The sequence below is a fragment of the Streptopelia decaocto genome, assembly GCF_964273445.1.
Source record: "Streptopelia decaocto genome assembly, chromosome: 1".
In the NCBI taxonomy this organism is placed as follows: Eukaryota; Metazoa; Chordata; class Aves; order Columbiformes; family Columbidae; genus Streptopelia; species Streptopelia decaocto.
Window position 1 is genome coordinate 153,008,759 of NC_138663.1, and position 16,825 is coordinate 153,025,583.

At 38.9% G+C, this 16,825-nt stretch overlaps 1 protein-coding gene across 1 annotated transcript in view; it reads left to right on the forward strand.

The window, feature by feature from the left end:
• EFNB2 (ephrin B2) overlaps nucleotides 1–16,825 on the forward strand; it is a 44,299-nt gene that overhangs the window by 14,159 nt on the left and 13,315 nt on the right. Inside the window, exon 2 of the mRNA XM_082076321.1 lies at nucleotides 7,774–8,057. Coding sequence (XP_081932447.1) covers nucleotides 7,774–8,057 — 284 coding nt within the window. The remainder of the gene's footprint in view (nucleotides 1–7,773; nucleotides 8,058–16,825) is intronic.

Consider the following 16,825-nt stretch of genomic DNA (forward strand, 5'->3'; position numbering starts at 1 on the left):
GTGTGGTAAATGTTCTAAGCCAGTCTGCGCGTTCTTGTGCAAAAAGCCCAGATCTTGTTTCCCACTGTAGAGGAAAAAACAAAACAATACAGATAAGTCTTTGCTCTCGGAGGTTGTTTTTTTTTAAGGCAGAGAAAAACACGCTTCCCTTTTACAGGAGGAAAACTGCACATCCATTTTCACACCCTGGATTTACTTAGGGGATGAAGGGGTAAAGCACAAGTTGGTCTGAAGATTTCAGCTATGTAAGCGGGCTTTTTGCTTTGTTCTGCGAGTGAGAGCCTAGCAGGAAGGGAAAGGGCAGCTTTCCAGCAATACTCAACATCTCTTGCAGGCGGAGATGGCATCCAGTTGAAACAGATACGCTTGTTTCACAGCAAAACCCTTCTGGCAGCAGCGCGCTGGGGGGCTGAAGGCAGAGCACTGCCTCTTTTCCACAGGGGAGCCTGGGGAGAATGGCCTCCTGGTGCACCCGGGTCCATGGTCACCCCAAGATGCCACCATCCCCTGGAGAGGAACTGCAGAGTCAGCTCCCCCTGATGAGCCCAGGATTGGGGTAGCCTTGAAGAAGAATCAGCGGCACCTCCTTTAGCTTCTTTTTCCACGGGATGAGATCACATCCATAACCTCGTACGTCACAGCTTTTAAGGAAGCAGATTCTCTCTTAGAGTTTCTCCAATAAGGTGTGTTCGATGCTAAGTTGCAGGTGATCTTCCATAGACGTGAAGGGTGAAAGGGGTACAGTTCTTGCCAAATATCGTGTCTTAGCTGCAGGTTTTGTGCTCTTTCAAGTGCAAGGCATCTTTGGCCTTGAGACCATCCTAAGCTGAACGGAGCGAAGAAGTGAGTGTATCTCTGCAACTGCAACAGGCACATGAGTGATTTGGTGAGGGCAACTCATGACACGTGTTTCTAGAAGACCAGTCAGGGCATTTTGTGTCATATTTGAAGAGGGATGGTGTATGTGGGTGTCTATACAATGGAAGCTTTTTGCCTCTAGGACTGTGATGGGATGGTACAATTTGACTGTCAAATCCTGCACATCCATGCAAAACAAAATGTTTTATTTGGGGAGAAGTGTATACACTCTCAACCCTTCCTTATTTTGCACCTATTAGAAATCCTTTGTTGTATTTTCAATGCTTTCCTCTGATATTTTGCAAAAGGTAGTGCAATGAATTGATGAAGTGAACAGCTAAAATTTCATACATCCTCCGTGTTCTTTGTCCACTTAAAATTTTGAGAAAATATAATAATGCTGCAGAATTATTCTCGTGTAGCTTTTTAAGTTTTCATTTATAAACACATTGCATTATCTTGCCCCACTGAAGTTAATGGAAGTTTTGCAACCGATTTCAATAACAATAGGTCCCGGAAACGGCACCAAGAATTGCATCTATTTGTGTGTCTACTTGAGACACACAAAGTGGTAGCACCACTACCGTTTTGTGTCCAGGGTGGTGAATAAAACAAAATAAACCCTTGACCATTCCCTTTTTCAGTGCACTGCAGGCATTTCCCCCGGGTGATCTGAAAAAGATGGGCTCCTTTGGAGGTGAGGAAGGGGAAGGGACAAGGAGGTACCACAAACCCCAGGATGGAGATTTAGCAATAGTTTAAGCAACTATTTCAAGGCATTTATGGGCTTGCTGCAGGTTTTACTGCAGGAGAGCCTGAGCCCTGAAAAGAGCTTCTTCCCTTGCAATGGAAGTGAGAAATACAAGAGCTTCAGCTTTAGAAACTTTTGCTATGGTATTTTATACTCTTGCTTTGTATAATGTGGTATTTACAATTAAAGATCTTAAGAGATGAGCGTGAATATATTTGTTTATTTATTTGTTTGAGTTCCATTTAGTTTCTAGCCTGCAAGCTCTATTAATGCAAGTAACCATTGCTTACATGAATAGTTTCATTAACTGCGTGGAAAAATGTTACGTATAAATAAAGGTCAGCAGATTAAACTTCTTAAATTTTATTTAAATTCAAAAACATCCCTATTTAGCATGCTCTGTAAAACTTTGTTACAGTATTAAAATAATTTGATAATACCGCACTGACAAAGAAAAGTAGCTTCCAAAACTCACTTAAAAGAATTTTAATAATATGAAATGCTGTACTTCTTTTGTTTTCAAAGTTTCATCTGCTGGTCTGTGTGCATAAAGCCAAACTGTCATCTTGCTGTGTCACACTATGGTCATTTTTCTTGCAGAGACTTCATGTGAGAGTAGTGCCTTTCTTTTTAACCAAATTCCATACCCATTTTGAGACAGAGACTCCACATCACTCTTTTTTGATGAAGCTTGTTTTTCTATCTGTTCCACAGCAATTACTGATGTGCTTCTTGCAGAATTCACATTCACTTAATCCATTTAAACTGGCGTGAGATCAGTCCTATAAAACCACCGCTTCTGCAAAAAAGCATTTCAGGTTTACAGCTGGGTGTACACTTTGTATCCCCGTGGCATATCTTTGTATATGATGTTGAATATGACAGAAACTAATGTGAAAGCTCTGTATGGAGCGAAGGAGTCTTATAGAGATCCCTGGTCTCTGTTTTTTTTTATTTTATTCAGTTCAAAGTATTTGGGAATCAGTAAACTGGTTTTCATCTCGTTCAGCAGGCTGTGATTAGCCCGCTGGTACTCCACTGAAATCACTAGGACCTTAGCCTGGAACTTTTATTTGCTTTTCATCAAGCTGGTAGGACTTTTGCCTTGTTTAAATATTTCTCCTGTGGACAAAATGATATTCAAAATATGAACGTTGTTATTTTCTCAAAAGCCAGATGAGCATACATATACTATTTATAACCGCACTTTTTAAACAGTAAGGACTTGTGCATGCAATGCTGTTCTGTATTCTGTTTCAGTTTGCACTTGTACGAGTAACGGACTAACATACTGTGTTATTAGTATTCATGACATTTCCTTAATAAAACTTTTCAATGAATAACTTTATAGTCAGGCTGCTGGTTTAACTTCATAAAGTTAAGTGGATAGGGTTCCCTAACAGAAGGTTTCAGGCTGCATTTTAAGAAACATCTTGATTGTTCACATTTTTAGGGTTATTTTTGTTACATTAATTTAAAGCTAACTACCTACACCAATTAGTTCAGGTAAGGTATTAAAGCACAGAAATTTGGCACTGTTTCTCCAGTTAAATACACAAAACGCACAACAAGTACTAACATGCTTTCTAAAATTGCATTTATTTTATAATTACTGGGATATAATTAAAGCTAAGTGTGCATATATGTATTTATAGTATGTGTGTATATATATGTAGTTTTGCAAGTTGAGAAAAGCGTGAGAACACATCTGTCAAGATTAACACAATCTCTTTAAGAATTTTTTTCTCTAAGAATTTGTTGATAATTTTGCAGATTTAGGAATGTCTGTGTAGTAAGGAATAGTAGAATATTCTCAGTGCTGGCAGTTAAAGTTGTATATTTTTTTTGAGAATTTACTATTATGAAATTAAGCACATTTGAGTGATTATCATTAAGGAAAACTTTATAATTTAATATGGCTGAATGTGACTTTTTTCTCTAAACAGGAAGTAGATTCTTAAGAAATTAGTTGGAAATAAGTTGAATAATATAAATTCTATTTTTTGTAAAATTTCAAAATAAAATTTAATTTATCTAGGACTTCGACCAGTAAGGGTACATTAGTGCCAGGAACTGCTGGGCCTTAAAACAAGCATGGTAAAGAAAATTTTTGTGATGCTGGTGGAAGTGGGAAACAGACTACTCTGTTCTATTTTGTGTTTGTGTGTTATGTGACTTTTTGATCTAATATAATACTTATTTTTAAAAAGGCTTGGGAACTCTGCATGTTGCTGTTATTTGATAAGCTGCCTGACTAGTTGGACGCGGGGGACGCATTCACATCTATGGGCTTTGCACAGATGTCAGATGTCACCCACAATACACTAATTTTGGGCTGACAGTAGAAATGCCCTCTGTATCCAAAAGTGCCAGACTGAAACTGCATTAATTTCATCGTACAGCTTTTGCTGTACTTAATACGCTTTTCTATGCTTTCTCACAGTAAGCACCAGGATAATTAATTGTGGGAAAGATTAATCGAATGCTCTAGTCTCACTGTATCTGACTGCTGGCAGATATGAGTCAGGCAACTCGCTAAGCTTTTCTCCTAAGTTTCTGTTGGGGCAACGGGGCCTATATTGGTATGTAGATTTCCCAGTAAAGAACATTTGGAGTTGAAAAGCAGAAAGTTCGAAAGTTAGCTTTTTATAGAAAGCAATGATTCCAGTGCTGTCACTATCCTGACTGCTCGGAGAGCTTGTCACAGTCCCAAGCAACCATCGGTGTAACACAGCCTCCTCGAGGATCAGTCGCAGGATCCTGAAAACCTCTTATTCCATCTTTATTATATTTCTGTTTGGGGGAAAAACAAAAAAAAAAGGCTTTTTAATTGGTTCAAGGCACATTCTATCCAGACTTTAAAAGCCAGTTTATTAGTTCTATTTTTACAGATGCCATCCTGCAAACATTTCATAAGTGTTGATGCTACCCCAGAATGCTTAAGGCTACATCAGCACTTGCAGAAATAAAGGTTTAGGATTAATCTTGAAGTTTTTATTAACCTCTACTAAGGCTGAATATACTTTCTTTTTTTCAGAGGTAAGGTTTTCAAAATTGGATCATAAAACAGTAGTCTTAATCCTCCTGACATTTAATAAATGGCTTCAGAAAATGCTTAGTACCCAGCAAATGATTTAAAGTCTTTATGAAAACACAGTAGCAAAAGTATTAAATAAAGGGATAATAATCATGCCTACTACTAATCAGCCACTAAGTTTTATGGTTGAACTGAAATGCATGAGAGATGAAACTTTTTTATTCTCTCCATCCATATTTGTGCTTTATTGTTGTAAGAAAATAAGGAAAGTAAATTGGAAAAATATCTTTCTTGCAAAGGTCACGGTCAAAACTGCAAACTGTGGAAAAAATTTCAATACAATCAAGTTCTCAGATTAATCCTTTCATTTTCAGCCTTTTTTTCTTTCCTAATCCCATCAGCGTTAGATCCTACAACTTCAGAAACTCAAGGGGAACGGGATTTACCGAGTTTAGTTCTCAAACTGTACAGACTTCAGAGCCATAGCGTGAATATTCCCCTGCCATAAAGTCTAACGAGTGCGTCGGTTTAAAGCACTTGTAAAATGTGTTTTAGCTGTCTGCTGGGGGTGGTTCTGTCCTCTGCCTTTTATGGGGCAATTCCTGGCTGCTTAACTGCGGCACACAAGTGTGCTTTCTCTCTGCTAGCTGCTTTCTGAGTATCGCCTGGCAATCTAAACCCAGCCTGTTTGCACTCGGAGTTTGCATGCAGAATGTATACTGCTGCTGCTTCATGACACACACATACATACACAACAGCTAAAATTGGAATCAGTGTTTTTGTTTTTCAGGACAGCTTTTAGGTCAAATTATTGATAATGACAGACAGGTGCGCGTTTCTAACTTTATGAATTTCGTATTTGTTATGTATGGGAATCTGAATTGATTGATTTAAAAACAAAGATCTGTTCCTCTGAAATCTCACGTGTTTCATATTACACATTCGCATTACATGAAGAAGAATTACTAGCAGGAAGAAATATTTGGAGTGGTGGGATCATACAGTGACCAGCCTTTGTCCAGGCATGCAAATGGGGGAATATGAGTAATTTTCATATTTCTGGTACAACTGTGCTGCACAGGAGCAAAATAAAATGGGGCTGTGGTCCGACAAGGTGGCAAAGTCAGTCGTGGGTGTTAGCTCAGAAACTATCCCTTTGCCTGGTTGGAGTTGGTCCCCGGGGAGAGCCTGAGCCAGGATCTGTTCTGCTCCCTCGGGAACGTTGGCTGGCTGTGGTCCTCCTCCCACCATGTCCTCAGTGTCCTGGCAGAGCTGGCCTCTCCCTTTGTCACCCCTCACGAGATTGGTGGCTCTGAGGAGGATGCATTTCCACCTCTCTATTTGTTTCACCGTTTCAGCTTTCAGGAAGGTGGGGAGGAAGAAGCACAGCTCGGCCCTTTCTCCAGTGCATCTCAGTTTGAACAGCCGTGGCCAAGCCTGGTTTCTGTTGTCTTGGAATTACACTGCACGACACAAAAAAGTGCAGTGATTTATACATCAACAGTCGCTTTTCTTGCCATAACATTGCATTGTTCTTTTTCTGTAAATCTGTAATTACATGTCTTTGTCCTGCTCTGTGCTGCTTCACAACAAATATAATTCTTGCACAGCCTTTGTGAGTGAAAATAATCCCGCTCAATTAGCACAGATCATAAACTTGCATTCTGTGGGAGCAAGTGGTTGTAAATGATGGATTCGAAATTTGGGGTGTCGCATCATCCTTTTCTCTAATTTAGTAAGCTCTCCCTCAGTACTACTGTGTGCTGATGGGCTTCTTTAGCCAAGCCAGAGGCTGGAGGTCACCATTGCCTACAGCTTTGTTCAGCTTGGGCCTTAATACTCTAATTTAAAGTTTCCAGAAAGGCTGCCTGTGAATAAGCTAGATTTACTACTTGTGCTGTTTAAATGTTAGCACTTGGAGAAGGGTGTTCATTAAGCAGCAGTTGTTTCAGTCAGTTTTTCAGTCCGATTCTCCATTAAGGAAGATCTTTGGAAAAGGCTGGCAGGCAGGAGAAAGAGGAAAGAAAGTCAGGCTTTTAGGTCTTGCATTCAAGTATGTTGTGTCATTGGCTGTAGTTCTAAAACATGTGCTTCTTGGCCTTAATTGGAACAAATATATCTTAAGGAGAAAACAAAGAAACAAACAAACCTGCTGCGGCTTTTGTCCATGTGAGAGCAAGGCTCCTCATGAGAACAAGGCTCCTCATTTTGTGGATTAATTGATACTATAAATAATTACAATTTATGTTTCTCTTTGGTGAAGAAGTGGTGAAGTTTGTCTGTTAGTTGATACAAGTAGGAAGGATACAGTATCAAGCTTAACCCCAAACAAAGTTTACTGCCAGTTTGTGTAAGAAGTCTTCATCTATACTAAAGCAAAAGCACACCCATTTTTCACTTGTAGCACAAGAAAGAAAAAAGGGCTAAAGTAATGATGGTAATGGTAGAGTTCATGAAAGAAATCAGTGTAGTCTACCAGTCACGCTGTTTTGGAAGAGTGTTTTATCAGTGGCAGGCATGGCCCTTGGGTCAGGTGGGTCTCTGTCCACCCCAGGTCTTTTAGTATGACCTTGGTGAGTGACTGGTGTTCCTTTGTGTTATACTAGTAACATCAGTCAGCATTGTAATGTTGTTAACTCTTAAAGTCTAAGATGTTTCCTTTCCCACATGGCTGCTGCTCTGGGGAGGCTGAAAGATTATTCTTGTCATTCTCCCCTGTCCAAAATTAGCAAAATATGTGCAAGAATAGTAGAAATGTTACCAAAGCGGAAAAACAGGATTGTAGCCCATTAGACATTGTACTAGCTGCTGTAAATGGCCAAATGTGGAAGAAACAGCAGCGCCTGCCAGAGACTTAAAACCTTCTAGAGTTCCCAGAACTGGGATTAAGACTATAAAACTCAATCCATCTGTAATTTCCAAGATTTAAATAAACATCTTGTTGATATTAAATTGAGTCAGACCCAAACTATTAAAATCTGGTTTGCTCAGTCTGTCATTTTGGTTTTGGAAACTGTGTGTTTGTTCCTTTCTGTCCATTGCAATTGCTACTTTTTTGGATGAGATTTTGTCAAGTGGCTCACATTTTGCCTTTTTCTTCTCTCTTTTTTCTTTTGTTCTGTTTTAGATTCCTTCCTGGACAAGGATTGGTACTATATCCGCAGATAGGAGACAAACTGGATATTATATGCCCAAAGGTGGACTCTAAAACTGTTGGCCAGTATGAATATTATAAGGTCTACATGGTTGATAAAGACCAAGCAGACAGCTGTGCTATTAGAAAGGACAATACACCTCTACTCAACTGTGCCAAGCCAGATCAAGATGTTAAGTTTACCATCAAGTTTCAAGAGTTCAGTCCTAACCTCTGGGGCCTGGAATTTCAGAAGAACAAAGACTATTACGTCATATGTAAGTTCAAAATATCAGTTATTCATTCTTTTAAATGTAATTGTTTATTCTTTTGTATGTTGTCTTGTACATTATATGGAAACTAAGAAGAATGTGAAAGGGTTTGTATTTTCTTCTCTGAAAATATTTCCTTGCCAGCATATTTTCAACATTATTCCTGACTTCCGTGGGGCCTTTGTCTCTTTTCTCCTTGGTTTGTGTAAACCAAATCAGATTGTACTTGTATGCCTGTAAAGGGCTTCTCCTTTTGTGCACAGTATTGTGTCCTCTATTCACATTGAAAGTTATGATGTGCAGCTAAACCGTTGTGTGTCTCCTGCTTGCAGCTCTAGTGACGTGCCATGCCTTTGGCCTTGCCCTTGGTGGCCCTTGCACCAGGAGTAGGGTGCCCTGGCCATTTTGACCTGAGGCTGAGCTATGTGAGATGGCTGGCCATTGCTTCGTGTGGTCAAGGGACTCTGGCAGTGATATTTTGGCCATTTTAGTGCCAGCTTTGACCGTGTAATTTCCTCGCAAGGATTACTGTAGTTGAGCATACCCAGCTGCAATACATGCCCACTGTTTCCATACAGTAGCTAGGAGGGTTCTTGGGCAAAACCTAGACTAACATGATCTTGAGTTTCCTCCTTTTTCATCATCCTGGACTTCTCAAAAGAATGTGTGTGACACTGACCTGTATGCAACAATATAAACTTTGTGTGAGTTTTAATCTGATCGGGTATTTATGGCTGAAAGCAAGTCTGGAGGTAACCACTGTGCTTAGTGATTCAAATTACTTATGATGTGTAAAGTTAATGATGTGAATCAGGAGTTAGCATAAGCTGAGACCTCAGCTTAGTTTAGATTTTGTCATTGTAATACTATGGCCTGTGGATCTCATTTAGCCTGACAGGGACTTTGGAAGTCTTGAGCAAGGATCACCAGTTAGTAGGAGATGGACAAATCCTGTGCATTGACTTTTCTGCAGTTACAAGGGAGTTAGATACTGGTGTGTCTTATTTCTTGCACCTCCTTGAAATAGCAGGGCTGACAACTATTTCATATAATATCTACAATTCTAAATATTTCTTAATTTCTTAGTTAAAAATATTGGTAATTTTACAAGTGCTCTGAGAAAGTACTTTTAAAATGGAAATGAAAATTCGTGTAATATAAATGAGTGCTCACTTTCCAGTCAAATCCAGAATGGCACACACTGTGTCATTTTGTGTAAACCAGGTTGTATATCACAGAAACTTGAGTAAGAAATCACTGTATTAAAAATTAGATATATAAATTACTAAGTAACAGTTGTGGAAGATATAAAACATTTTTTTTTTAGGTTGGACAAAGGATCACTTAATATAGGTGCTTTCTCTGTTTAGTCAGCGGGTACATAAAAGCCTGATCCCACTTACATAGCATTTAATTTTGACAAAGTTCCCACTGAAATCCAGTGAGACTAAATGGGGTAAAAAGCTGCAGGATGAGATGCTGAGAGATAGTTTTCCATAACTCCAGTGAAAATGCATAGCATAAAAATGACCACGCTCTCATAGTTGGCTTTAATGATGAAATATGTTCAGTATTTAGTGCTGCTTTTAAAAACATCCATAGCAGACTAGCTGTAGTGGAACAAATGGCACCGTTACAATTATTACCTGAAATTTATGAGCATAAATGGAGCTTTCTGATACCCTGTCAGTTCTGTCGTATCTATGTCATGGATTTACCCAGAGAATTATTAAATATGTCTCATTTTCATTAGTTTTGTACAATTATTTCATTATAGCAATAAGACACAATAGACGTTGTATTTCCTGGAAGATCACAGTTTAGTTTGGTTGAAAGAACTTGCTCAGCCTTCAGCCTAATGCCTCAAAAATCACAGTGGCCTTTCAGTACTACTGGAGTGCCTTAGGATATTGCTTTCCCTGCTCATTCTGGCATAAACAAATGGATAATTTATCACTATATTGCTAGCATACTAACTGAGCTGCAGCAGGGATACCCACATATTTCAGTAGGCTGAACAACAACAAAAAGACAATGAAACCAAACAAAACAAAATAAAAAACAACAAAACCCAACCCAACCAACAAACAAACAAAACACCACAAAAAACAAAACCAAAACCCACCAAACTGAAACCCCAACCATCCTGAAACTAAAACTCTTGCTCTTCTGTCATTCAGGGAGAAAACAATGAACTCAGTGATGTCTGTCTCAGAAACACTAAGAGGGGTAGAAAACTAGGCCAAGGCTCAGCTAGGACACCATTTTACAGAGATACTGTAGCTAGATAGGATTTTAACAGTTTGCGTTCAAAAGCTCATGACCTGAGACAGCCTTTGTCAGGCGCAAGTTCTGGTAGTCAGGATGTTTACTGTCGTTTTTATAAGTAATATAATACATCTTAATCATGTACACAAATCAGGCTGTAAGTAGTTTGTGTACATCTCTATTCTCAGACCTGTAATTTAACAGGTGTGCTTGGGCTCAAAAGGGGAATGCACTGGGTCTCCCACTGACTCTTTTCCCTTTTTCCCCCTTTCTTCCTCTTTCTGTTTGTTTGGAAGTTTTGTCTTGATTTGTTGGGGTTTTTGGGGGGAGGGTGGGAGTGCAATGAAATGAAGGCAATGATGCATTTTATGTGCCAGCTTTTGATTTTGAAATTTTTTAAGATCTTGTATTGCCTCGAATAAGGGGCATTAAAAAAACCTGATACAGGAGTTTACTGAGCCCAGCATCTTTGCAGTGCTGGCTATGGCTGCATTTGCAGCCTAACCTCACATTGTTTATGTTGGTAGGCTGTTGTCAGCCCTTTAAATGTTTTGTGCATTGTCATGTAGCTTTATCATCTTGCCATTACTTGAAAACATGGTTTGTTTTTCTAAGGTAATAGCATGTGGTTTGTGGAGCTGTATTAAACAGTAAAATCTCTATTCAGATTAGGGAGTTAGTCATTTTGGGATGAGGAGTTATGACACAGCATGAAGCAGCTTCCTGAAACCTGTGTACCTTTAGGGAAATGTGATTGTACAGGAATTCTTCAAGCCACAATTTTTATATCTTCCAGATGTATTCATGATAGGCGTAGCAGAAGGCGATCTTTTCTACTCAGTACTTCCCTAGATCTAAGCAAATAAAATGCAACTTTTCTCATTACACAATTCACAATTTTTTAAAAAAGGGAAAATGTAGTCTGATTCATTTTTTCACATTTAATGTTACTTTAATCCAAAAATAATCCATTTCTTGGCAATATACTCCTCAATATGAGTATCAGGATTTGAAGAGTTAATTCTGTGAACAGCAGTACTTGGAAAAATGATACTGAATGGTATTGTGAAAGTGAATAAATGATGTAACAGAGTGTCCTTGCTTTTCTTTTCTTTGCTATCATCAATTTTTGGTTCCTGTGAAATTAATAGATTCTTTTTCCTACCGTTACCTGATTTCTTTTCAGTGGAACTGGAGAAGGTCAAATGTACTTGAGATCTCAGACGTATTAATGTTCGATTACCCTAAAATATGCGACCATTTAGCTAGCATATCATAAGTCTCTAAGAAAATCCTTAATCAGATGCATGAAGGAAGATACATCATGCCCAACAACATAAATATCTGTGTGAAGGGCAAAGTTACACAGAAGAAGGGTGTACAGATTTGCAACTCTGATGTTTGCATTAAAAGGTCTTTTTATGTCTTGGCATGGTTAGGGAATGAAGTACGATTTTCTGCTGTTGTGGGTTGCTCAGAACAAGCAATGAGTGTCTTCTCAGTGCTAGGGGACTGATATGCAAGTACTTGGGTCGTGGTGTAGTTGCGTCACTGTCTCTCTCAGATGCAGCATTTCTTGTATGGGAGGGAGACGTGTTAGTGCAGTACAATCATACATAATATGCCAAAGATGTTTACTTTCCGTGAACAGCAGTTGTCCTGAGGAACCCTTCCCAACAAAGTTGGCCTTTAGTCAGATGATGCAGAACACTGTGGCACCCTGGGTTTGCAGTGGGAGCTCCTTGAGGAAGCTGCGCTAGGGGGAAGGGAGCAGCGCGGCCTGCCTTCCAGCCGCCGGCACGCTCCATAGATAGTTTGGCCAAGCACGCACATGCACTTCATCTCTTTTTTTGCATAAACAAAAATGAAGATTATAGGCTGGCGTCATCAGCATTAAAAAATAAGTGACCTGCAATGAGGTCTTCACCTGTTTGAAATTTGTAAAAGAATGTCTTGAGACTTGGGAAGAGGCTACAGAATGGTCCTAGAAAGGCTTCCTCTAAAATGCTTGCTTTGCCTGCAGCCTAATTAATCAAGCTTGCCAAGCTAATGATGCTCATTGGCTTTGACATTGGCAAAATGAAATATGCAGCTTTCCTTAAGTGTTGAGGGTTTTTTTTTTCAATTTTTTTTAAGTGACCCACTTACATAATTGGCCTCTGGCTTCAATTAAAAAACATACGTATATATTTGATCCCTGACTGATGTAAAGGTTTATACTGGCTAGTAGCACTACATTTTGGATAACTGCTTTAATAGTACTGTGGCTTTTGAAATCAAAACAGTCGTTCTGAAACTTTAGCATTAGCTGGGTTTGAAAAAAAATCACAAGGCTTTTATGTTTTCACTTTGTCATCCTGTTACAATTAAAGGGCAATAACTGTCTGAGGAAGAACACATTAAAGGACAATATAGATTGTGCCCTGAAATACAGCCCAGCTGGGAAGAATAAATCTCTTTGCATGGCCAAATAGATTTACATTAAAATGTTATTTTAGTATTCGGACCAAACAGTGTAAGTGCTGGCTAATCTCGCTGGCTGGTCATTCTGACACTTCTCTGAGGCAGGTTTCAGTCTTGCAGCTCCCTGCAACCCCCTAAACACCTAGGGAGAGATACCTGAAAGGAAACAGTAGGTTTTCCTTTGTTTGGAGATTGATTCGGAACTAGCCCAAACCTGGACAAAAACTGTATCAGAATTTCAATTCCATTTATTTTGCAACAAATACATTTTCCATGCTTTTTGTTCCTGTGGTCCAGGAATCTATTGTTATTTAATTTTTGGTGGTAATGATATTAATGAAAGCTTATGTGATGATAGCCACCCTGATCCCAGCTGTACAAAGATACTTTTTTTCCTTGCCTTTCTCCTTCCTCAGAAAATTAGATAAATTATTTCTTCTTAGTGTAAAATGATATCCAGAGGTCAGTCTTTGACTTTGCTGAGAGTCTTTTAAGGGACATATCAGCAATAGCACTTAGCTCTTGTTGAATTAAATATAAATACCACTCATACAAATAATATGATTGGACAAAAAAAAAATCACTGTGCAGCTTCAGGTTTCCAACAAAGTCTAAGACCTACAGGATTAATGGAGTCATAGTCCTTTGGGGTTTTGTCCCAGACCACACAGGTCTTGTAAGAGAATAAGGCTGTTTCAGATTGATGGACTTTGTTCATATTCAGTGCCATTACCTAGGCAATACCGACCGTTTATCTCCTTTAAAGTAGACAGAGATAGTTCAGCAGGAAATCTGTTATTATTTCTCTATTCCTAAGGGAAGGAAATGAAAGATCAGAATGCTTGGTTTGTTAATTGATGGCATCTTGTGAAAAAATACATTTATCCTCCCCCACACACCTCAAGTATTCCAAATAGATAGGAAATCAGATGAAAATGAAGAATAATTATTCAGACTGGAAGAAAGAATTGTTCAGGAAATACTCATGAATTAAACAGGTTTTAAAATTTCATAGGAAGCTGTTTAATATTTTTAGTCAGTATTTATTTTTCTTATTTTTTTAGTTCCTCATAAACAATTTATAAATACTGGAAATGCAGTATTTACAAAAAAAAAAATGAACAATATTCTCACTTAGAAGTGTTTATAGTATACATACCCACGATAAGGGACACTTGAAAGTGCTTTGCAAAAAACAAACTCTGATCTTCTACAGGTTGTATATATTCTCATATTTACATATACATCCTTAATAAGACTACATGCAGAAGAGGGTTGGGTTGAGTGTGGAGGATATGAGTAACTGTTTAAATCAAAGGGGTGTGCATTGGGAAGGCATGCCATGCTATGAGGAAAGTTTCTGTCTGAACTGAAATTTGTAAGTGCAGTAGCATACTGAAAAACATTTAACTTTCATTTTGTACCTCAGTTTGGTGATGGGCATTTAGCTCATCAAGTTGGGATGATCAGTCTTGATTTTATAGTTACTTGTATTATATCTGCTACATATTACAATATTTTAAGTCCTAACATAAAAGACCAGAAACTGTATAAGCATTTATAAAGGCTTTAATGAAATTGATTTAAAATACTTGAAATTGTTGGCCTCATTAAAATCTTTATGTAGCTGGATTGGAGAGAAATGTACTTTTGTCTGAGAACTGCATTAGCTTAAACACAGGGTTGAAATGGTTGAAAAACAAGGTTAAACGTGTCTGGCTTTCTTTCCTGACTTCAGTCAATCCTAGAAACTTTGGAGGAAGAATATTTCAGGATTTATTTCTGATAAATCAGACTATAAAACTAAGCCCTAACGGGCAGTCTTCCAGTTGCTTTTTTTCAGTTCCAAGGAAATCATGCAACTATTTCTGTGAGTAAAAGCAGGATTAGGCTTAAGGTAGTCTTAGCAGTTCTGGTAGAAGAGTCCGTATTAAGCTGATAAGGCTGGCTTCAAAAAACATGTTCGGATCTTTGTTAGCATGATTTATCTGTTTTCTGTTCAGTAGATGAAGACAGCAAAAATAACTAAACCGCAGCAGCAGACTTGTCCTTATGTGCTCACTGAGCTGCTGTGAGAGAAACAGAAGTCTGAATCCAAATCCTGCAGGGGACACCGAGACGGATTTGTTTTTCAAGTATTTCACACGAGCGCGTAAATGCACCAGACCACAATAGTACAGTTGATTGCAGAACACCGAATGTTTTGAGTTTGGATGACACCTCTGGAGATGGTCTAGTCCCCTGCTCAAGCAGCTCAACTGCAGTGAGTTGCCCAGGACCACGTCCAGCTGCGTTTTGAATTATCTCCAAGGATGGAGACACCACAGCCTGCCTGGACAACCTGTTCCAGTGCTCAGTCACCCTCATATTTGAGAGGTTTTCTCAGGTTTAAACAGCATTCCCTCCATTTCGGTTTGTGCCTGTTGCTTCTCGTCCTGTCACTGGGCACCATTGAGAATAGTCCAGCTCTTTCTCCTTACCTGCGCCCCCCCTGCCAGGTGTTTATACACATTGATAAGGTCCCCCTGAACCTTCTCTTTCCAGGTCCACAGCCACTTCTCTTATACAGATCCTTCAATTCCTTCATCATCTAGACCATGAGCATTTACTGGACTTGCTGCTGTAAGTCCACATCTGTCTTGTACTGTGGAGCCTGTGACGGCACCCAGCACTCCAGATGTGGCCCCACCAGTGCTGAGTAGAGGGGAAGGATCACCTCCCTCTACCTGCTGGCAGTGCTCAGCTAAATGCAGTCCAGGAGGCTGGTGGCCGCCTTTGCTGCAAGGGCGTGTTGCTGGCTTGTGGTCATCTTGGTGTCCACCAGGACCCCGGTGCCATTTCTGTAAAGTTGCTTTCCAGGTATTTGGCCCCAGCCTGTGCAGAAACTTGATTTGGATTTGGTAGCAGAATCAAGACATTAAATAAATAATTTGTGTTGCAAAAGAAAATAACTTCATAATGTTACACTATTAAAACAATAGTGAAATATTAAAAACTGTATTAATACCATTATTAAATGTATCAGTTCTCATGTCTAGTTATGACTTCTCAAATTTTCCAACACTGGAAGTTTAACATATGTGTCCTGTTGGAGTTTCTTAAAAAGAACAGAGAAGTGCCTATGTGATAATTTCTAAGAAGCTAAACCCCTTAATTTCTTATGGTGAGTATTTGAACTAGAGGTCCTGTAGCAACTTTGAAATTCAGATTGCTTTATTTCAGCAACATTCCCTCACTAAGTTTTACTCCATGGGTATTTGAAAGTTCTAAACACAAACATAAACATGCTGCAATCAAAATAGTGCTTAACTTCTGATCATCTTTGCCAAGTGCACAGTCATCCAATAGTATCATAATTGATCTCAGTATTAAGGTGCCAAACTCTGTGTTGCTGAAGGATAGTTAGATGATGTAAATAGCTTTTTGTGTTCTGCAATAAAGCACACTTTTGTTGTGCCTGATGTAAAAGCAGGAGATGAAGGTATTCTTTTATTGAAGCAAACATGTGGAAAATTGCTCTAGATTGTTATAGTACAGAGCATCTCCCCTGAAAGGAATGAGGTTCATCCATAGGGCAAACTCTGACTGTGGCACTTTATTGGGGTTACTCTTGGACTCTGTGTGGTCAAAGCAAATAACGTCATGTCCATCTAAGCTGTTATAACCATGAGACTGGCACATTTTCTCATCCACAGTGTTATATTCTAAACTGTCACTAGCCATTAACTCAGTCACTGGTGAAGTCCTACCACCAAGAGGTGAACTCTGCCTCAAAATGATGTTTTCCACTTCAGTGCTACTCGTATAGCAATTACTGGGTCATTAATATCATTGCATGCAATTAGTGACAGTAGAATGAGCAAGAGGTTTGTTATTTATTTAATATGAACTTTCACTATAACCCTTTCATATCCAAGTGTTTCAGACAGAAACCAGAGAGATTGTCAAGGCAGATGAACATCCTTGAAGAGTGATGTTGAGTTTGTATGATACAGAAAATAGGTCCTCATTTAATGTTAAAGCTGCTGCTTTTGTTTCCAGCA